Genomic DNA, 23394 nt, shown 5'->3' on the forward strand with positions numbered 1-23394 from the left:
TCCCACCCCCGTCCCGTCCGCCCAGGCCCTGCAATCTGCACGCGCCGCGCGCCGGGCCCGCCCCTCCCCACCGCGCTGGGCCAGGCCAGTTGGCTTAGCCCTCTCCGGCCGATTTAGGCTAGTTCCCGGGCGGCGCACCGTTCCAGAACTTTCCGGGAAGCGCCGGGCTCTGTGTGGGTCAAGCGTCACATTACGTCATTTCCGGGAGGGGAGGCGAAAGGTAAGTACTTTCACCTCGGCCCGCGGCCTAGAAAACCCTAGAAAAGCCTAGAAAGAGCTCCTCTTTTCTTCCGCCTACCGGTCCGCGCGTCAGTGCCCTGCGCAGAGCCCAGGAAACGAATCGTGGCGCGCGCTGGTGCGGCCGCCCCTTTTCGCGGGGAGGGGCCGGGGGCGAGGGCGAGCGCGCCTGCGCGCTGGGAGGTCTTTTCTCGAGTTCACGTGGCCGGGGGGTCGGACTGAGGATCTCTCCTTTGCGGCGGCGGCCAGAGAGCGAGAGTACGAAGTGCGGCAACCCGAGTCATGGTGAGTCCCGCGTGGGCTGGAGGCCGGTGGGCCTGGGTTGGCCTGGGGCACACGGGGAGTACGGACGATTCCCTTTGGGCCTGGAGGGAGGGGTAGGGGTCACTCAGAGACCCGCGCCCGCCCGAACCCTGGAGAGGCGAGGGCCCCCCCCCCGACCCTTTCCACCTCGGAGGGCTCTTTGCACTCGCGTGTGAGGCAGCGTGTGTGTCAGGGGGCGGGAATCCGAACGCACGCGCGGTGGCCGACCCACGTCTCTTGCGGGACATTAGTGGGTGTGTAATCGTCTTGAAGAAAGCACGGCTCCAGGCAGAGGGACTTCAATGTTTGCTGAAAATTTACAGAAAAATGCGACGAAGGAGAATACTTGACCTTGGGAGAAACTAAGGTTGTCCTTGAAGCTCATCTGGCTGCTGACCAAAGGAGCAACAGTGATCCCTAACACACATAGGGAATGGGAAATTAAACTCGGAATTTAGAGCTGAACGTTCAGAGGTGTTTCCTTTGAATGAAAAATCTGAGTTTTGTCCTTATCTTTGAAAGCCATTTGTGGCCTGTTCAGAATACATTGTTTCAAATCTAACATTTTTCTCTCTACAGGCAGGACAGGCATTTAGAAAGTTTCTTCCCCTCTTTGACCGAGTATTAGTTGAAAGAAGTGCACCCGAAGTTGTAACCAAAGGAGGCATTATGCTTCCAGAAAAATCGCAAGGAAAAGTATTGCAAGCAATGGTAGTAGCTGTTGGATCAGGCTCTAAAGGAAAGGTAAATGAGGACTGAAATGGAACTAATTTTTTATGTGAAGGGGGGGGTAAAACCCTGGTTATTATTAAAAGTAGCCTTTTAGGTAGTTTGTTATTTTAAAGATCAGTCCCTAGTGGGTTCGCACCTAATCTTTCAACAAAAATGATTGCGGAAAAAAAAATACCGCTTATTGTATATGATGGAGGGAGAGTTCCACAGTATTAAAAATCAGACGGCGTAAATTTGAACTCTTGGTCTAACCTCTGACACACTGAAATTGCCATAATCCTTTAATCACTTTCGGCCTTGGTTAGCATATAAAAGGAACTGGTTGGGCTATTGTAGTCTTTCTCCAATTGAGGGTTAGACCTCAGACCTCTGTTAAGTGTCAACTAGAATATGCAATAAATGCCCTTGGAGGTCGGATATGTTAATTGCATTGTTCCAGTTGCCTCTAAAAGTTCTAGCAAGGAGCTATCCTGGAGTTAGGAATAGGAAGGCTTTGGGCGCTCTGCCTCAGTCCCTCTCCCCAAATCTGCTTTGGAGGAACAGAAGTTGAATCACAAAAGAAGTGTATGTTCCAAAGTCAGAAAGAAGACTCAAGTTTTTGTGTGTTGAAAGAAGTTAAACATGACCATTGTACATGTGGTTTTAAAAACTGGTTTACTTCGCATACTTGAGAGGTTATGTTAATATTTAACGATCAAAAAGCTTACAGTTAGTTTTCCCAGTATAACTCTTTGAACATTTACACTGAAATCAGGTTTTAGTTTAAGCTACTGCATGTGCATTATTTCAAAGTGTAACTCTACAGTGATATGTTTGAGTGAAGAGCTATGGTTGTATAAATTATTTCATTTGGCCACAAAGTCCTTTTTTAACATTTGATTTAATAAAAGTGTAAATATTTGGTCAACTAGATGTCTTTACTAATAAACATCTTTGTTTTCTTAAGGGTGGAGAGATTCAACCAGTTAGTGTGAAAGTTGGAGATAAAGTTCTTCTCCCAGAATATGGAGGCACCAAAGTAGTTCTAGATGACAAGGTGTGTAAACTTCATAATATTAAGGAGAGGCTAAGTATTTGCTATTAGTTTTCTTAACTAACCGTTTCTCTGTTTGCAGGATTATTTCTTATTTAGAGATGGTGACATTCTTGGAAAATATGTCGACTAAAATAAGTCACTATTGAAATGGCATCACGTGAAGCTGCCCGTTCCCCCAATGGCATCACGTGAAGCTGCCACTGAAGTTCTGAGATCTTTCATCCTGTAAATAATTTCCGTGTTTCTTTTATAATAAAGTAATGATATCCAAACTAATGATATTCAGTGTCTCTGAAATTTAGTTTTCTCTGTATTGATTTAAACATTCCCAAATAAAAGTATATAAATGAACGGTTTATCTTTATTTAGTGATTTAAGATGGTTTCTAGGGTTCTTAGCTTATGGGGCTTTTTTTTTTAGAAATAACCTGCAGAGAATTCAGGGAAACAAAGTTTTCAGTTTTCAAGTTGAGGTTAGCTTTTTACATATATAGTTGATGCTGATACAAAGCCATAGATTTACACTTACTTAACATTTTAAGAAGGTAAAGACAAGTAGCAACATTCTGACCTCATATATATCAAACATTTCAGTGTAGTTTATGAAATCTAGTCTCATATGTCTTATTTCTTAAGTTATATTTTGAAAAACTTAACACTTCCGGTTTTTAAAACAACACTACTACATAATATACTTGGCAAAAAATCGAAGGCAGGGTATAATAGCTCACACTGGCTGGGTGCCTTCTATATGCCAGGCATAGCTAACTTTTTAAAATTTATTTTTGGCTGCATTAGTTCTTCATTGCTGCATGCGGGGTTTTCTCTAGTTGAGGTGAGCGGGCTACTCATTGCGGTGGCTTCTCTTGTTGTGGAGCACGGGCTCTAGGCACGCGGGCTTCAGTGGTTGTGGCGCACAGACTTACTTGCTCCGCAGCATGTGGGATCTTCCTGGACCAGGGCTCAAACCCATGTCCCCTGCACTGGCAGGCAGATTCTTAACCACTGCACCACCAGGGAAGTCCCCATAGCTAACTCTTTAAGAAGCATTTTCCAGGTACTGGCCTCCATTGTAGGTACTTTTCATATAGCAGATGGTTTAGTCTTTTAAAAGCATATGAGCCAGGTACTATTCGTGTCTTGCCGATAAGGAAGGTGGGGCACAGAGGGGTTAAATAATAACTAGGGACACTAGGAAGTGGCAAAGCCAGTATTTGGACATAGGTAGTCTACATTCAGATGCTGTCTAAAACTTCATCCTTTATGGCCTCTGCTACTTTGTCAGCCAATTCTAAGTACTTAATACACATTTCAGTCCTGGTGATAATGACTATGGAAAAGGGGAGGGGGTGTCTAAAAGTGGCTGGCAATTGGTAGGTATCTAGTATATAATTTATTGAGTTTAACAAATAGGAAACTGACAGAACTGGATAAATCGCTTGATTTAGCTATAGCAGCCAGGGAGAATTAAGATTTGAACCCAAACAATCCTACAACAAAGTTGATTACCAACCCCTAAACATGACTGCCTCTCAGCTACCAGCTCTTTCTGCCTTGCAGTCAAATGTGTGGCCTAGTTTTGGTTGCTTATAAGCTAGTGTATGATCATGTCTTTTAAAAGTTGTGTTCCATATTTTTCTTGTGGAATCAACGTCTAGATGAAATTTTAAGTGACATGGAATAATGGTCTCAACTTTTGATCACATCCCCATCAGTAAAGTATTACGTATGTGTATTTATGTTAATGTATGCATTAGTGCCATTTGGTATATAAGGCTTTCGTCATATTTGGGTAAAGAGATTAGAAACTCTTGGTCTTCCCTGGTGGCACAGTGGTTAAGAATCCGCCTGCCTTCCTTAAAAACTAAAAATACAATTACCATATGACCCAGCAATCCCACTACTGGGCATATACCCAGAGAAAACCATAATTCAAAAAAGACACATGCACCCCAATGTTCATTGCAGCACTGTTTACAATAGCCAGGTCATGGAAGCAACCTAAATGCCCATCGACAGACGAATAGATAAAGAAGATGTGGTACATATATACAATAGAACATTACTCAGCCATAAAAAGGAACAAAATTGGGTCATTTGCAGAGATGTGGATGGACCTAGAGACTGTCATACAGAGTGAAATAACTCAAAAGCAAATATTGTGTATTAATGCATATATGTGGAATCTAGAAAAATGGTACAGATGAACCGGTTTGCAAGGCAGAAATAGAGGCGCAGATGTAGAGAACAAACGTATAGACACCAAGGGGGGAAAGTGGGGGTGGGGGGATGGGATGAATTGGGAGATTGGGATTGACATATGTACACTAATATGTATAAAATAGATAATAAGAACCTGTATAAAAAATAAATTTAAAAAAAGTAAAAAAAAAAAAAAAATCCACCTGCCAGTGTAGGGGACACAGGTTCGAGCCCTGGTCCAGGAAGATCCCACATGCCACGGAGCAACTAAGCCTGTGCACCACAACTACTGAGCCTGCATGCCATAATTACCGAAGCCCGCGTGCCACAATTACCGAAGCCCGCGCGCCTAGAATCCGTGCTCCACAATGAGAAGCCACTGCAATGAGAAGCCCGCACACCACAACGAAGAGTAGCCCCCGCTCGCCACAACCAGAGAAGAGCCCGTGTGTAGCAATGAAGACCCAACGCAGCCATCAATCAGTCAATCAATCAATCAATCTATTTTTACAGAACCCAAGTGGGTCATCAATTTCCTGCTGTGCCCCAGGCACAGCTAATGTGCTTTGGAGGTCATAACCTTGTAAGCACAGATTTCCCTCTCATTTACCAATGAGAAAACTGACGGAGGAGAAGAGGAAACTTGTTCAAGGCCATGTAGCTGGTAAATTGCAATTAGGAATCCAGTCAAAGGCTATGGCTTTCCCATTAATACTGATTTTTTCCCCCAGACCCAAGCAAATAAGTTTTGAGATCTAAGATGAGTTTCCAAACCTTGGTTCATCCTTCGAATTACCTGCTATACTTAAATTTCAGGGCTCCTTCCATAACCTACTAAACCAGAAGGACGGGAGAATTCTTTTTTTTTTTTTTTTTTTTTTTAAACACACACACACAAATTTTTTTTTTTAACTTTGGGTATTTATTTATTTATTTATTTATTTATTTATTTATTTATTTATTATTTATTTATTTATTTATTTATTTATTTATTTATTTATTTATTTATTTATTTATTTATTTATTTATGACTGTGTTGAGTCTTCGTTTCTGTGCGAGGGCTTTCTCCAGTTGCGGCAAGCGGGGGCCACTCCTCATCGCGATGCGCGGGCCTCTCACCATCGCGGCCTCTCCTGTTGCGGAGCACAGGCTCCAGACGCGCAGGCTCAGCAATTGTGGCTTATGGGCCCAGCTGCTCTGCGGCATGTGGGATCCTCCCAGACCAGGGCTCAAACCCGTGTCCCCTGAATTGGCAGGCAGATTCTCAACCACCGCGCCACCAGGGAAGCCCGGGAGAATTCTTTTTGTACCACAGAAATTGTCCTCGTCTAGCAGAACTGCTAAAGAAATAACTTTAGATTGTGAGATTATATTGGGAATTAATAGGGAAAAGAATTTTGGCATGAGAAATTTGGGCCAAAAATATGGGTATTGTGGGTGTGGACCCATGTGTTTTAGAAAAGCATGTTGGGACTTCCCTGGTGGCTCAGTGGTTAAGAATCCACCGGCCAATGCAGGGAACACGGGTTCGATCCCTGGTCTGGGAAGATCCCACATGCCGTGGAGCAACTAAGCCCGTGCGCCACAACTACTGAGCCTGCGCTCTAGAGGCTGCGTGCCACAACTACCAAAGCCCACGTGCCTAGAGCCCGTGCTCTGCAACAAGAGAAGCCACCGCAATGAGAATCCCACACACTATAACGAAGAGCAGCCCCCGCTTGCCACAACCAGAGAAAGCCTGGGCACAGCAATGAAGACCCAACGCAGCCAAAAATAAATTTTAAAAAACAAGCATGTTGTCATTTACCTTTTGTTCAACAGGAAAATATCAATGGTAAGGAGAATGGTAAAATAGGTAAAATTCTGACTGGAGTTTTCATAACATTACCATTTTTGACCTCTTGCCAGGCACTGTTCTAGGCACTTAACATATAATCTTGCTTACCTGTGTAATCATAGCAACTCTGTGAGGCAGATGTTCTTTGCCTCATAGGTGAAGCATGCAGAGAGGTAGCGTAACCTGCTCAAGGTGACATATATTTTAAGTCATAGGCTGGAATTGAACTCAGGTTTGTCTGACTTCAAAGTCTGCCTTCCACAATTCTATACAAAAAAAAAAAAAAAGAAAAATTGAGAATAAAATTAAAGTTACCAGGGAGCTATTCTGTTGTGAAAGTATTACCATTATCAAGATTATGATTTTTTTCCTCTATTGCTCTGGAAACTATGCTTTACAAAAAGTTCTTATTTTTAAAAATTGGGATTACAACATGTTTTTTTCATTTTTATTGTGGTAAGGACACTTAGCATGAGATATACCTTCTTAACAGATGTTTAAGTGTACATCATAATATTGTTAACTATAGGCACAATGTAGTACAGTAGATCTCTAGAACTTTTGCATCTTACTTAACTGAAACTTTATGCCTGTTGATTAGCAACTCCCCATTTTCCCCTCCCCCTAGTCCCTGGCAATCACCATTCTACTCTCTGCTTATATGAGTTTGACTATTTTAGATACTTCATGTAAGTGGAATGCAGTATTTTGTCCTTCTATGATTGGCTTATTTGACTTAGCTTAATGTCCTCAAGGTTCATTCCACGTTGTCAAATGTTGCAGAATTGCCTTCTTCTTTAAGGCTGAATAATATTCCAATGTATGTATATACATTTTCTCTATTCATTCATCCAGTAGATGGACATTTAGGCTTCCACATCTTGGCTGTTGTAAATAGTGCTACAGTTAACATGGAAGTGCTAATATCTCTTTGAGATTCTGATTTCAATTCTTTTAGATAAATAGAAGTGGGATTCCTGAATAGAAGTAGGGTAGTTCTATTTTTAACTTTTTGAGTATCCTCTAAACTGTTTCCCATAGTGGCCACACCATTCCGCTTTCCCACCAACATGGATCATAAAGTTTTATATAATAGAGGTGTGAACTTGTCACATTTGTTTCCTAATTTGATGTGCAGTTTTGTTTCTAGCTAGTCAAATCTCATTCTTCCAGTACATTTTTTCTTTTGGAAATGTAAGTAATTCATTGATCCATAATTTTAGTGTATAGTGTATGTGTCTTTTTTTTTTAACCAATGATTATCTTGTCTCAACTTTATTGGATTATCCATTCTTCCCCACCACCACTCCCCTGCCCCCAAATTTGAAATGTCACCTTCATCATACATTAAAGTTTTAAATAAACATATTCCTGGATTTTATAGTCTGTTTCATTGATCTCTCTGTTCCATCACAGTGTTTTCAATATAAACTGTTATATTTAAGTTTGATATCTGATACAGCAATTTACTCTCAACAATACTTACCTAGCTGTGAGCATTTTTAAGCTTCTCAGCAAGGACTGCCAGATTGTTCTCCAGCATGATACTAAAACATGCCTCATCCAGAAAGCTAATTGCTGTTTTCTCTGCACCCACACAAAAATGGAGTTTTGAGCTTTTTATTTATTTATGTGAAGACTATTTAAATGTTTTTCTTTACCCTTAAGCAATCTGTATGAGAGAGCTCAATAAAACCTAGGCTCTGGATCCCATGTTGCTTACATACTAGTTAAGTGACATCTGACAAATCATCTGACCCCTCTTAGTTCAAGAATTAACTGTAAAAGGAGGGCACAAGATGTCCCTTAACATTTTGAGTCAAGCCTGTTATTTTTTTTCCTTAAACTTTAATTTTTTTAAAACTAGATAATGTGTATGTAAGAGTCCTTCCCATCCCTGTGCCCTAGCCACAAAGTTCCATTCCTGGAGGCACTAGTGTTACAGTTTATATTCTTCCTGTCAGGGGTGTTTTATGTATACATATGTATATGTGTGTGTATAAACATATGTATCTTGTGCATATGAAATATATATATATATATATATATATTCATTTTCCTTTTAAAAAATAAAATATTCCATACACACCATTTGGCACCTTGTTTCTTTTTGTATTAACAATTTGTCTTTGGAATTAATCTATAAACTACATAAAAGTTTCATTCTCTTTATAGCTGTATGATGTTTCATTATTTGGATGAACCAAAATTTATTTAAGCATTTCCTATTGATGGACATTTAAATTCTAAACTTATGCTATTAGAAACACTTCTGCAATAAATAAAATTTCTGCATAAATTTCATATCTGTAAGATAAATTGCTAGGCATGTAACTGCTATGTCAAAGAGTATGTGGACTTTAATCATATATGTGTACACACACACACACCCCTTCAAGTTGCCCTTCACAGAAGTTCTATCAATTAATAGTCTTACCAACAACGTATGAGACTGCTGATTTCTCCCGACTCTCAATAATACAGGATGCTATAAAGTTTATGTTTTGCCAAACTGATAATTTTATCATTATGAATGAGGGTGAGGATCTCATGTGTTTAAGAGCCATCTCTATTTCCTTTACTGTTAACTGACAGTCCGTGTTGACTGTTAGTATCTTCTGCTCATTTTTCTACTGGGTGACTGGCCTTTTATGATTTGATATCTTTATCTATCAGGGGAATTGTTTCTTTGTGACAAATTCTTTTCCTCCAGTTTATCATTTTGGCTTTGATTTTGTTTATGCTTTGAATTTGCAGGAAGTCATTTTGGTATAGTTGAATAAATAACTGTTTTCCATTATAGCTTCTGGTTATTATTTCAAACTCTGAAAAGTCTTCTCCAATATAAGCTTCTTCCATTGGTTTCTTTAGGTATTTTTATAGTTTTTGGTTTTATAGTTTATGGGGTTTTTTTTTTTCAATCTTGGCTTACATGGAGATTTTCCTGTTATAAGAGATAAGGAATGGATCCAAACCCTCTTTCTTCTTACAGATTAAGCCTAGTTCTTTAAGACATGTTAAAATTTAGCCAAACTCTTACAAAATGCTCTTTCAGTCTCATTTAGCCTGGAGACTTGACTTGGAAAAAACATCAATGGGTACTTACTTATCTGGCTTGTCATTTCAAAAGGTCAGTTTATTATAGTATTTTTAAGTAATTCATTTTTTTTTTTTTTGAACATGTGTCAGGCACTGTCTTAGGCACTGGAGATACAGGGATGAATAAAATGGGGGAGGCAGAAGTAAACAACTAAAGTAATAGCATAATTTTAGATAGAGATTGCTGTCATCTAGAAGATAAAGGTAGGGACTTCCCTGGTGGTCCAGTGGCTAAGACTCCGAGCTACCAATGCAGGGGTCTAGGTTCGATCCCTGGTCAGGGAAATAGATCCCACATGCCACAACTAAGAGTTCGCATGCTGCAACTAAAGATCCTGCACATGGCAACTAAGACCCAGCACAGCCAAATAAATGCATAAGTAAGTATTAAGAAAAAAAAAAAGAAAGAAAAGAAAGGTAAAAAATGCTGTTAACTTCATGAAAGACATGAGGTCCCCTCTTAAAAAGAGGAAATGATAATAGTCTGTTGTGACTTGTCTCTTCTGATCACATCTTCCTGAAAGTTCAGGAACTACTGTATTAGTTATCTATTGCTGCATAACAAATCACCCCAAACTTAGTGGCTTAAAACAACAATGAACATCTCACACAGTATCTGTACATCAGAAATTTGGGAGCAGCTTATTTGGGTGGTCCTAGTTTGGGGTCTTTCATGAGGCTGCCATCATCCAAAGGTTTGACTGGAGGTGGAAGTTATACTTCCAAGATGGTCACTTATGCTGGCAAGTCGATGCTTGCTTTTGGTGGGAGCTTCAGTTCCACACCATGCAGATCCCTCATAGGCTACTTGAGGGTCCTCACACATGACAGCTTTCTCACCCAGGGCAGGTGAGCTAAGAGAGCAAGGCAGAAGCCACAATGTCTATCACCTAACATCAGGAGTCACACAACATCATTGTCACAGAACCTATTGGTTAAACAGGTCAGCCCTATTCAGCATGAGAGAGAACCACACAAAGGTGTAAATACTGAGAGATAATAATCACTGGGGGCCATCTTGGCAGCTGGCTACCACAATCACTAATTGGCCAAATATTCTAGAGAGAAAAATGAAGTGCAGTGGGAGTTCAGTCTCTCACTCATTTGTAGTCAAAGTTGTCTAAGTTTGAACTTTATAAATTAAAAAAATTTTGTCTATAACAATTTTTATAAAGAGAAATTAATTTTCAAATAATACATTGGAAATGTATAAAGCTACATATACAACTAATTTGTTCAGCTATGAACACACATCTCCATACTTCACTGCTGCTTCACCTTTACTTGGCCTGGAATGAAATCTCCTGCAACTCCACAGATAAATGCTACTTTATGGCACATTTCAACTACTTCATGCATCATTCACTGCATCAGCTTTGCTCTTAGGCTGGCTTCCTTCAAGCCAAGATGGTTGATGCAGCCCCAGACTTGACAAGGTTCAGTGGCAGAAAAAAGGGACCATCTCTTTTAGTATCTTGTCAAGATTAAGAAAACCTATCCCTAAAATGCTCCATCAGATATCTTTTCATATCTCTTTAGGCTAAAATGGAGTCACATGCTCACCCTTTAACTAAACATTGGCTTAGGCCAATGAGGGTTTGTCCCGCAGCTATAGATGGGTTTACCTTTCTCTGCTCAAATTCGGAGAGATGGATACTGAGCAAGATCAAAGTCTGTTTGCAAAGAACATGAGTGAATGGGTATGGAGAGCAAGCAGGCAACCATCAGGGGCTGCTTAACACTTAAGACATCTTGCTTTGTAGTATAGTAATTTACATATCCTCCTTTCCCATTCATTTTTAAGCTTTTTGAGGATAGATTATACATCTTATTCATGTTTCTCAGCACTTGCTCAGTGCCTTACACACAATGGGCATTCACTATTTTACTTGGATTTTAAAACTCCCCGAAGAGAATTTCATATTGGATAGATGGTTTTGAAATTACTTATGATTCTTTGGATTTACAAAATATTTTCTTCTAAAACTTTAAGAGACTTCCAGGAGTATTTACTTTTATACTTTCATACTCTATGAGGCAGAGGGAAAGAACTGCTGTGCAATAGTTTTATTACCAAAAAAAAAAAAAAACCCTTTTATTTGATACATTGTTCAAAGTCTTACAGTCAATAAGCAAGAGAATTTAGATTTCTTGAATCTCAGTCCAAAGTTATTTTCATTTGTCCATACTGCCTTTAAAAAGACGACTCCTTCTTTAACCAAAATATTCAAGTAACCCATTATTACATGTAACTGTTATGATACTGATCATGCTTTTTTTTTCTTCTTCTTCCCCCATCCCCTAAATTAATCGTGGTTATAAAACTGTTTTTGCTTGGAGGTCATAATCTGCAGACCAATAGAAGAATTAAAATGTGAAGGTTATGAGCTAGAAACATTTCAACCATAAAGAAAAAGGTTCTTCCTGTGAACAAGGCCAGAATTGACATCACAATGTAACTTGATTAGACTTTTCAGAGAGATGAATACGTATTTTGTACCTTAATTTAACACCTACTTATTCACTTTTTCTTTTGTTCTTTTCAGATGGGCTGAAACAGTATTACTTAAGTATTATTAAATCTGGACTTAAGAGAACATTAAGATGAGCCCCTTCAACTATAGGTAACTGATATTTACAGCTCGGGGACTACCACACAATCTGGGAAATTTTAACTGAATCCTTGGAGTAAATGAGGCGAGGTTGTCCACAGACCTAAGACTCTGCTCTCTATAGACCCACCTTTATCTCTCTTAGGGAGGCAATATTTAGCTGCCGCTTGCCTTAGATTCTCACTGTATTTAGTAAGAGAATTGGTGATTTGCACGGCTGTCTCCATTGCTAGACTCTAGGCAACTTATGGTTAAGGATGCCGCCTTTTCATACTTTTACCTCACTGGGGCTTAATAAATACTTGTTGAATGAATAAATTTTTTTCTGTCTATGAGGTAGTGATGGAATTGTCCTTGCTCTTGAAAAGTTACCAGTCTCGGGGCTTCCCTGGTGGCGCAGTGGTTAAGAATCCTCCTGCCAATGCAGGGGACACGGGTTCGAGCCCTGGTCCGGGAAGACCCCACATGCCGTGGAGCAACTAAGCCCGTGCGCCACAACTACTGAGCCTGCGCTCTAGAGCCTGCGAGCCACAAATACTGAGCCCACGTGCCACAACTACTGAAGCCCGCACACCACAACAAAGAGTAGCCTCTGCTCGCCCAACTAGAGAAAGCCCGCTCACAGCAATGAAGACCAAACGCAGACCAAAAAAAAAAAAAAGTTACCAGTCTCTACATATTCCCAATAGAAAGTATCTTACTCAAAGGCAAACAGACTTCCCATTGTTAAATGCTTTTGAACAAAATTCCGGGTCATGAGTTATTCAGCTTTGCACTTACTCATTTTAACCAACCTCTCCTCCACTCCTCCCTTCCAGCTTTGGAGGCTCTGCTACATCTCTCAGCATTCTCAATACACCATTAGGTGTACTTGATGGGATATCTGATGTTTTCCTCTCTTGTAAATCACCCTACTGTATATACACTGTTTACTCTTTTAACTGTCTTCGCATCTGGTAACCTATGGCCTCCGTCATCCCAGATCAAATATTTAAGGTTTCCAAGCAGGAACAAAAAAAAAAGTTTGCCAATACTACTGTGATTTCATGACTTAAGAGAACACTTAAAACTTGCAACAAAGGAAATCTGAAATCCTGTAAGATGCACAACTCCCACTGTCTATCAAGGGGCATTCATTTTCTCCTCCTGCTTCTGACTTGCAAAATTTACAAGCTAATTTTGTTTGCTTGACACACAATACCAGATGTCTACTCTATCTCAGATAATTGGCATCTGGGTCTCATCTACACAAACAAAGTTGTTACTGAAAAGCCCTTGGTTTTGAAGGTAGTGGATAGCGGAAATATCATTTCACACTCTAAGCCCGAGTCTGATTTGAAATTGGGTCGATTTCATGCAGGGTCTGTGGAATTCTCCCAGACTGCTGGCGTGTTTCCCACTTTGCACGCCCAGGCAGATTTCGGGACAGAATTACGCTTCTCTAGGTATTTGCTTGCACAAGGGTTTACTGAAACGGTCGCCATTGTGCAAGCTCTGTCCTTCCAACGTTAACCAACGTCAAAGTTAAGCCCAAGGAGATAAACCAACGCGTTACGCCGAACTTACGCGTTACGCCGAACTTGCACATTCCCGCAGCGCCTCTCTGCGCTGGCCTGCGGACTCCCTCGAAGCCACTCCCGGCCTCCGCGGCGGGGATCTCTCCCTCCCGCCACATTGCCGCCAGTGAGTCGTCGGATGTTCCTTCTCCAGTCCCCCTCCCTCCGCCCGCCGGCCCTTTCCCGGCCTCCTCCGGTTCCTCCCAACCTGCCCCGCGCAGGCTGCGGCTGTGCCGTCAGCCGTTGCCCCTCCCCCTCTCCCGGACCAAGAGCGCCACTCCGCCCCGCCCCCCGCGCAGGCAGCCGTCCCCTACATCCGGGTACCGACTTCAGCCGCCCAGACTCTGGCACTATGGTCATGGCGGAGGGGACGGCAGTGCTGAGGCGTAACAGGCCGGGCACCAAGGCTCAGGTACTATCTCTGCACCTCTGGTGGAGGGGGGAGGGGACTCTTGGTGCCGAGCTGCGCCGCACCTGGAAGGTGGATGCCTGTGCGAGGAGGTTGGGCCGGGGCGACAGGCGGGCGGGCAGGGGCACTGGTGCCCGGCCTGCTCTTCCGGAGCCTCAGCCCCTCGGTTTGGCTGAGGCGGCGGCGGCCCGCGAGGCCTGCGGAGCTCCGACTGGAGGGTGGGCGTGAGGGGCGCGTGGGGGCCGCCGAGGCCTGGGGCTGGGAGCTTGTCAGCAGCGACTGCTTGTTCTCGCTTCTCCCCTGATCCCCAGTGACCAGCTTCGGGGAGGGGCGCGGCCGGCCGGGTGGAGACCCCTGGGGTGCCATGAGGGTCGGGGCTGCCAGGGTGGGAGGGGTGTAAACAACAGCCTACCTAGTTCTGGTTTCCATTTCCTACCTGGCCTGTGACGTGCCCGACTTCTGCCATCCAGCTTGTCTAGCCGGATCCGGGAGTCGATAATTTACTTTATCCTCCTCTTCCTGCTGTTTGCCTTTGACCACTTCTCTCCGTAGTTGTTCTCTGGTCTAGCAAGTTTTCATCATCAGGCTGGGACTTGTTAGATGCCATTCCTTGTCAATTTCCTTGTTACTATGTGTGAAGCATAGGGAATGAACTTATTATAATTTTATCACCTTTTAGTAGGGCAGTACTTGGGGTGAATTGGTGCTTGTTTCAGTATTGATTCTTGGGATTTGCCAAAGACGGGATGCTTCACATTCTTAAAAAAATCAAATAGACCTCATCTGATTAATCTGCCAGGTGAAATGCCTTGCGATTGAGTACAGACTCCAAAATCGGAAGAGATGTGTTAAAATGTAATTGTAAAGAAAAAGAGATGGAGGGAGAGGAAACCAGAAACAACCGTGGAGCTATGACAGTATGCCAGAGAATACATTTTAATATCTTGCACAGAATTTTGGAAAGGGAGTTCTTTCAAAGGGAACTTTTAGATCCAGACAGCTTCCTAGATGCATGTCACAGAAAAGGAAACTAAAGCCCAGAAATTAGACTGCATTTGCTCAAGGCTGCACAGTCTCCAGATTCGATTCTTAGTTCATTAGTGACCTTGTCTTTTTAACAAGTTGCTTCTAGTACTGAATTTTACAGTTTAGTTGGGAAGCCTTTTTTTATAGAGTCACGTGTGTCAGTTCTACTGGCAATTTTGTGGTCATACTGCTCGGAATTTATATATTATTTATGCTTTTACTGTTTCTAAAGTTTCTTTCTTTATAAATGATCTTTTCTCAGATACCTTTAATTCTTTTTCTGTGGTAACATTATTTCTGATTCTTTTAAGTGATCAACTTTTATGTTTTTAAATTCAGAAATGGACTTTTGTACTCACATTCTGAGACTCATCCATTTTTACTTATTCAAAAGTTCTTAATTTTGAAAGGTTAGAGTCATAGATTTTAACTCAATATTGTAACACACCTGTTTGCTGTGTTGTTATGAGTAAGTCACCTATAAGAAAACTCCTTTGCTTTTTTCCAGATTGTCATAGATCAAGGTTGTTAAATAAAATGTATTAGAAAAGGTTAGGATTAAAAAAAAACAGGACTACTTAAACAGCATTCTGTCATATCCCTTGTCTATCACACTGATTTCCTTCAGTGAAAGGGGTCTATTCTAAAATGATTTATTTAGAACTATAATAGAGTAGGTAGAGTATCTTTCTCCTTTTTTTTTTTAATTGGTTAGATTGGGTTATAAGCACAAAGTTGGTTTTCAGTAAACCTTTAACTGAATTAGATGAGAATATTCATTAGGCTGGATTTTTGGCTCCTGGTTTTTTAAAAAAATATTTATTTATTTATTTATTTGGTTGTGCCAGGTGTTAGTTGTGGCAGGCAAGTTCCTTAGTTGCAGCTCGCTGGCTCCTTAGTTGTGGCATGTGAATTCTTAGTTACGGCGTGCATGTGGGATCTAATTCCCTGACCAGGGATTGAACCCAGGCCCCCTGCACTGGGAGCACGGAGTCTTAACCAGTGTGCCACCAGGGAAGTCCCTTGGCTCCTCTTTTAAGTGTTTAAAGTATATCACAGCTATGATGAGGCAAAGCATTTAATTTCCAATTAACTTTTTTACATCTTTTCTGTGTATCACTCTATGTGTTTTCTAATATTTTAAAAACAAAATATTCTACAAACTATTTTTTTTTTAAACGAAAGAATAGGCAAAGCGTATTGATAGAAACATTTTTCACTACAAATCAGAAAGGAAGAATTTAAAAACTACTTTCTGGTGATATGTAGATGATGTCTAGGAAAAGACATCCTAGAACAATTTCCAGAAAGTTTTTATTTCTTGACATTTTAAAATAAAGTTCATTTTCATTCAGGTAAGGCAACTATTAAAAAATGTGAAATGCATAAGACACTTAAAAAGGTATACCATACCCATCACCTACTCTCAGAACTAGGACATGACTAATATAGTTAAATCCCTCTGTATCACATTCTTCTGTCTTCTGCCCACTCCCAGCCAGTAATGGTGATTATCATTCCTTTTCTTTCCTTTATACTTTTATTATAGATGCATTATATTCATAAGTATGTTTTGCACTTTCTTAAACTTTTATTCATGTGGTATCATGCACTGTATTCTGCAGTTTGCTCCAGTTTTTGCTCATGGCCTTTGGAGACTTAATCCATGTTGATCGATACAGGGTTATGGATTGTTGGTTTACTACTACCTTTTCCCAGACATTTATTGAGTACCTACAATGCGTTGGACATTGTGCACCTACAAGGGATATATTTCAGCCGTCAAATGGAAAGGTTCTTAACCACTTGGGGGAACGTCTGTGAACTGAACTATCTATAGAGAAATTCAGAACCAGTGCAAAGTGAGCCACAGAAATATTCCCCTTAAGAGAAGATTGTTCTGTTTAGATGACTACTTTTGATGGAGCTCATATTTTGATTTAGAAATTTAAAACACCATTTGGAATTGGAATTATAATTTATAATGTCTGTCTGAAATAATATTTATGGAGTAGTAACTACTACTAACTCTAGCTATTCTCTTTGGGTAAAAACTGATTCAGTTTTTTACTGCGTGGAGATTTTTGTTTTTTCAGTATAACTTTTAGAAAAATATTTAACTATCATAAACAAAAAAGTGATAGACTTATCAATTACGTAATACATGAGAGGTTTATGGGAGCCATATTTGAGGGATTTGTGACTGAAAAAAGTATAGCTTATAGTTCAATTAAATAAAATCTTGGTGTTCATTTAAAACATTGAATAAATTCCTTTAACTTATTCACTGATAATCACATTGTTTACCATATGAGGGCTTTTCTTCTCTGGTATAACTTCGGATCTTTATTAAGAATTGAAGTTAATCATAATAGTATTGCATCTTCTTTGTAACTTTGTACATGCTTTAATCATTAAATTTTTTTTTATAGGATTTCTATAATTGGCCTGATGAATCCTTTGATGAAATGGACAGTACACTAGCTGTTCAGCAGGTAATAACAATAGTTACTTTTGCAACTCTAGTAACCTAAGCATTTTATTTCCTTTGGCATAGTTAAATATTCCTGTACCTTTTAGCACAAACCAGAATCCATGGAATTAATGGAATACCTGTTTGAAACTTTTATCAAACCTCATTTTAAGATGGCATATTAGGACTTCCCTGGTGGCTCAGTGGTTAAGAATCTGCCTGCCAATGCAGGGGACACGGGTTTGAGCCCTGGTCCGGGAAGATCCCACATGCCGCAGAGCAACTAAGCCTGTGTGCCACAACTACTGAGCCTGCGCTCTACAGCCCGCGAGCCACAACTACTGAAGCCCGCGTGCCTAGAGCCAGTGCCCCACAACACGAGAAGCCACCGCAATGAGAAGCCTGCGCACTGCATCGAAGAGTAGCCCCCGCTCACTGCAGCTAGAGGAAGCCCGTGCACAGCAATGAAGACCCAACACAGCCATAAATAAATAGATAAATAAATTTATTTTTAAAAAAAAAGAATGTATTTTTCAATCGGGAAATATTTAATGGGCTAGCAAAGAGATAGGCCTTGTGGAGGATACAGAAATATAAACCTGGAGCTCTATGCCTGGAAATTGGCAAAAATTAAGAGGAAAACATATTTTTCCCTTTAAAAGTAGAGTTTTGTCCTGATACTTCGTTGAATTCGTTTATTAGTCCTAACAATTTTTTTGTGGAATCTTTTGGGTTTTCTACATATGAGATTATTTCATGTGCAAACAGCTAAATTTACTTCTTTTCCAGTCTGGATGCCTTTTATTTCTTTTTCTTGCCTAATTGCTCTGGCTGGAATTTGCAGTAGTATTTTGAATAGACATGGCAACAGCAGGCATCCTTATCTTGTACAGATCTTAGCAGAAAGCTTTCAGTCTTCTACGTTGAGTATGATGTTTGCTGTAGGTTTTTCATATTTGACCTTTATTATGTTGAGTTAGTTTCTTCTTATTTCTGGTTTGTCGAGTGTTTTTATCATAAAAAGGTGTTGAATTTTGTCATATGCTTTTTCTGCACCAATTGAGATGATTGTGTATTTTTTTTTCCTTCATTGTGTTAACATGGTGTATTATATTGATCAATTTTTTTTTTTGATCAATTTTTGTATGTTGAACCATCCTTGCATTCTAGGAATAAATCCCATTTGATCATGGTGTATAATTTTAATTTGCTTCTGAATTTGGTTTGCTAGGATTTTTGCATCAGTGTTCATAAGGGATATTGGTTTCTAGTTTTCTTAGAGTATCTTTGTCTGGCTTTGGTATTAAGAATGCTGCTGTAGTGGAGTTAGGAAGTATGCCCTTCTCTTCAATTTTTTGGAAGAGTTTGAGAAGGATTGATGTTAGTTCTTTAAATATTTAGTAAAATTCACCAGTGAAGCCGTCAGGTCCAGGGCTTTTCTTTGGTTGCACAACATTGTGAATGCAAGTAAGCCACAGAACCGTACACTTAAAAATGGTTAAAATGACTAACCTTTCCACATTGAATGGTTTTGGTACCCTTGTCAAAAATTCATTGGACCGTATATGTGAGGGTTTATTTCTAGTTTCTCTATTCAGTTCCATTGGTTTATATGTGTATCCTTATGTCAGTACCACACTGTTTTGTTGTTGTTGTTGTTTTTTGGCCACACAGTGTGGGGGAATCTTAGTTCCCCAAACCAGGAATTGAACCCGTGCCCCCTGCAGTGGAAGCTCAGAGTCCTAACCACTGGACCACCAGCGAATTCCCAGTACCACACTATTTCGACTACTATAGCTTTGTAGTAAGTCTTGAAATTGGGAGGTCTGCATCCTCCAACTTATGTTATCTTCTTTTTTTTTTTTTAATTTATTTATTTTTGGTTGCATTGGGTCTTTGTTGGGCTTTCTCTAGATGCGGTGAGCAGGGGCTACTCTTCCTTGGCAGTGCACAGGCTTCTCATTGTGGTGGCTTCTCTTCTTGCGGAGCACGGGCTCCAGGTGCGCAGGCTTCAGTAGTTGTTGCTCCCTGGTTCTAGAGCGCAGGCTCAGTAGTTGTGGCACACAGGCTTAGTTGCTCCATGGCATTTGGGATCTTCCCGGACCAGGGATCGAACCCTTGTCCCCTGCATTGGCAGGCCGATTCTCAACCACTGCGCCACCAGGGAAGCCCCCAACTTATGTTTTCTTTTCAAGATTATTTTGGCTATTTGGTGCCCCTTGCAATTACATATAATTTGAGAATCAGCTTTTCCATTTCTACAAAAAAGACTGTTGGAATCTTGATAGAGATTGCACAGAATCTGTAGATTGCTTTAGGTTATGCAAGTTTTGAAGTTTTCAGTATGCAAGTATTTAATCTCCTGATTTAAACTTATTCCTAGATATTTTATTCTTTCAGATACTGTTGTAGATGGAGTTGCTTTCTTTTTTTTCTAATTTTTATTATTATTTTTTATTGAAGTAGAGTTGATTTGCAATGTTTCAGGTGTACAGCAAGGTGATTTAGTTATATATAGATGTAGATATATCAATATATAGGAGTTCCTTTCTTAATTTTCTTTTTGAATTGTTCATTGAAGGTGTATAGAAACACAACTGATTTTTGTATTTTGATCTTGTATCCTGCTACTTCACTGAATTCGCTTCTTAGCTTTATGAGCTTTCCTGTGGATTCTTTGGGATTTCTCTATATAGGATCATGTCATCTGTGCTATTTATTTATTTACTGTCTAATTGTTCTCACTGGTATTTAAGTACAGTATTGAATAGCAGTGGTGAAAACAGGCATCCTTGTCTCATTTATGTTTTTTTTTTTTGGGTGGGGCCGTGCTGAGTGGCTTGCAGGATCTTAGTTCCCCAACCAAGGATTGAACCCAGGCCGTTGGCAGTGAAAGCATAGAGTCCTAACCACTGGACCATCAGGGAATTCCCTTATTTCTGATTTTAGAGGGAAACCTTTCAGTCTTTCACCATTGAGTATGAGTAACATCATACCTGTGGGTTTTTCAAAATGCCCTTCATCATATTGAGGAAGTTCTTTCATATACCTAGTTTTCTGTGTTTTTGTCGTGAAGGGTGTTGGATTTTGTCAGATGACTTTTCTGCATTAATTGAGATACTTGTGTGTTTTTTCTCTGTATATTAACGTAGTGTATTACATTGGTTAATTTTTTTTTTTTAATGTTGAACTACCTTTCATTCCTTGCAGCTTTCTTTTGATTCATGTTTGTATGGTATATGTTTTTTTCCATCCTTTTACTTTTAACCTACCTATATCATTATATTTGAAGTAAGTTTCTTATAAACAGTATAGTTGGGTCGTATTTCTTTGTTCTTTTGACAATCCTTATCTTTTAACTGGTGTATTTAGGCCATTTAATGTTAATATGGTTATTGATAGATATGTTTAGATTTAGAATTACCAGAATTACTGTTTCCTTTTTCTGGCTTTTTAAGGGTTATTAGAGCATTTTTAGTATTCTATTTTAATTCTAATTTTGATTGTATCTCATATAATTTTTTTGATGATTGCTCTAGAGATTACTAAGTTCATGCTTAACTTTTCACAGTCTATTTAGAGTCAATATTTTACTGCTTCAATTGAAATGTAGAAACTATCATCATTTGGACCATTTTACTCTCCTCTTTTGTGCTTTAGTTATCTATATTACATCTACATACATTGAAAAGCCCACCAGACAATATTATATTTTTTGCTTGCATCTGCCAAACATATTTTAAAGATCAAGAGAAGAATGGTCTAATATATATTTATACCCAGATATTAATATAATTGCTGTTGCTCCTGATAGTCTAAGTTTCTTTCTGGTATTATTTTTTTCCTTCTAACTGAAGAACTTCCTTTAGCAGTTCTTTTAGAGCCGTCTGCTGGCTAGGAATTCTCCTTAGCTTTCTTTTTTTTTTTTTTTTTTTAATTTTTAAATTTAATTTTATTTATTTTTTTATACAGCAGCTTCTTATTAGTTATCTATTTTATACATATTAGTGTTATATGTCAATCCCAATCTCCCAATTCATCCCACCACAACGACTCCCCCTCCACTTTCCCCACTTGGTGTCCATACATTTGTTCTCTACATCTGTGTCTCTGTTTCTGCCCTGCAAACGGTTCATCTGTACCATTTTTCTAGGTTCCACATATATGCGTTAATATACGACATTTGTTTTTCTCTTTCTGACTTACTTCACTCTGTATGACAGTCTCTAGATCCATCCACATCTCTACAAATGACCAAATTTCATTCCCTTTTATGGCTGAGTAATATTCCATTGTATATATGTACCACATCTTCTTTATCCATTTGTCTGTCGATGGGCATTTAGGTTCCTTCCATGACCTGGCTATTGTAAATAGTGCTGCCATGAACATTGGGGTGCATGTGTCTTTTTGAATTATGGTTTTCTCTGGGTATATGCCCAGTAGTGGGATTGCTCGATCATATGGTAATTCTATTTTAAGTTATTTAAGGAACCTCCATACTGTTCTCCATAGTGGCTGTATCAATTTACATTCCCACCAGCAGTGCAAGAGGGTCCTTTTTTCTCCACACCCTCTGCAGCATTTATTGTTTGTAGATTTTCTGATGATGCCCATTCTAATTGGTGTGAAGTGATACCTCACTGTAGTTTTGATTTGCATTTCTCTAATAATTAGTGATGTTGGGCAGCTTTTCATGTGCTTCTTGGCCATCTGTATGTCTTTTTTGGAGAAATGTCTATTTAGGTCTTCTGCCCATTTATGGATTGGGTTGTTTGTTTTTTTAATGTTGAGCTGCATGAGCTGTTTATATATTTTGGAGATTAATCCTTTGTGCATTGATTCATTTGCAAATATTTTCTCCCATTCTGAGGGTTGTCTTTTCATCTTGTTTGTAGTTTCCTTTGCTTTGCAAAAGCTTTTAAGTTTCACTAGGTCTCATTTGTTTTTGTTTTTATTTCCATTACTCTAGGAGGTGGATCAAAAAAGATCTTGCTGTGATTTATGTCAGTGTTCTTCCTATGTTTTCCTCTAAGAGTTTTATAGTGTCCGGTCTTACATTTAGATCTCTAATCCATTTTGAGTTTATTTTTGTGCATGGTGTTAGGGAGTGTTCTAATTTCATTCTTTTACATGTAGCCATCCAGTTTTCCCAGCACCACTTACTGAAGAGACTGTCTTTTCTCCATTATATATCCTTGCCTCCTTTGTCATAGATTAATTGACCATAGGTGTGTGGGTTTATCTCTGGGCTTTCAATCCTGTTCCATTGATCTATATTTCTGTTTTTGTGCCAGTACCATATTGTCTTGATTACTGTAGCTTTGTAGTATAGTCTGAAGTCACGGAGTCTGATACATCCAGCTCGGTTTTTTTCCCTCAAGACCACTTTGGCTATTCGGGGTCTTTTGTGTCTCCATACAGATTTTAAGATTTTATGTTCTAGCTCTGTAAAAAATGTCATTGGTAATTTGATAGGGATTGCATTGAATCTGTTGATTGCTTTGGATACTATAGTCATTTTCACAATATTGATTCTTCCAATCCAAGAACATGGTATATCTCTTTGTCTGTTTGTGTCATCTTTGATTTCTTTCATCAGTGTCTTACAGTTTTCTGAATACAGGTCTTTTACCTCCTTAGGTAGGTTTATTCCTAGGTATTGTATTCTTTTTGTTGCAATGGTGAATGGGATTGTTGTCTTAATTTCTCTTTCTGATATTTCATTGTTAGTGTATAGGAATGTAAGAGATTTCTGTGTACTAATTTTGTATCCTGCAACTTTACCAAATTCATTGATTAGCTCTAGTAGTTTTCTGGTGGCATCTTTAGGATTCTCTATGTATAGTATCATGTGATCAGCAAACAGTGAC

At 39.6% G+C, this 23394-nt stretch overlaps 1 protein-coding gene across 3 annotated transcripts in view; it reads left to right on the top strand.

Annotated features, from left to right (window-relative positions):
* The first annotated feature begins 178 nt into the window (after positions 1-178).
* LOC309663348 (MOB-like protein phocein) overlaps positions 179-23394 on the top strand; it is a 41929-nt gene continuing 18713 nt past the window's right edge. Inside the window, exons 1-3 of one of the 3 annotated variants that reach the window (XM_082467318.1) lie at positions 179-522; positions 1120-1284; positions 17481-17543. In XM_082467318.1, the coding sequence (XP_082323444.1) occupies positions 520-522; positions 1120-1284; positions 17481-17543 (231 nt within the window). In that variant the 5' untranslated portion in view covers positions 179-519. Of the gene's footprint in view, positions 523-1119; positions 1285-13878; positions 14026-14142; positions 14241-17480; positions 17544-23394 lie in introns of those variants that run through there. The other 2 variants (XM_082467316.1, XM_082467317.1) reach the window with 2 other exon arrangements.

The sequence above is a fragment of the Balaenoptera physalus genome (genome assembly GCF_965194825.1).
Source record: "Balaenoptera physalus genome assembly, chromosome: 6".
In the NCBI taxonomy this organism is placed as follows: domain Eukaryota; kingdom Metazoa; phylum Chordata; class Mammalia; order Artiodactyla; family Balaenopteridae; genus Balaenoptera; species Balaenoptera physalus.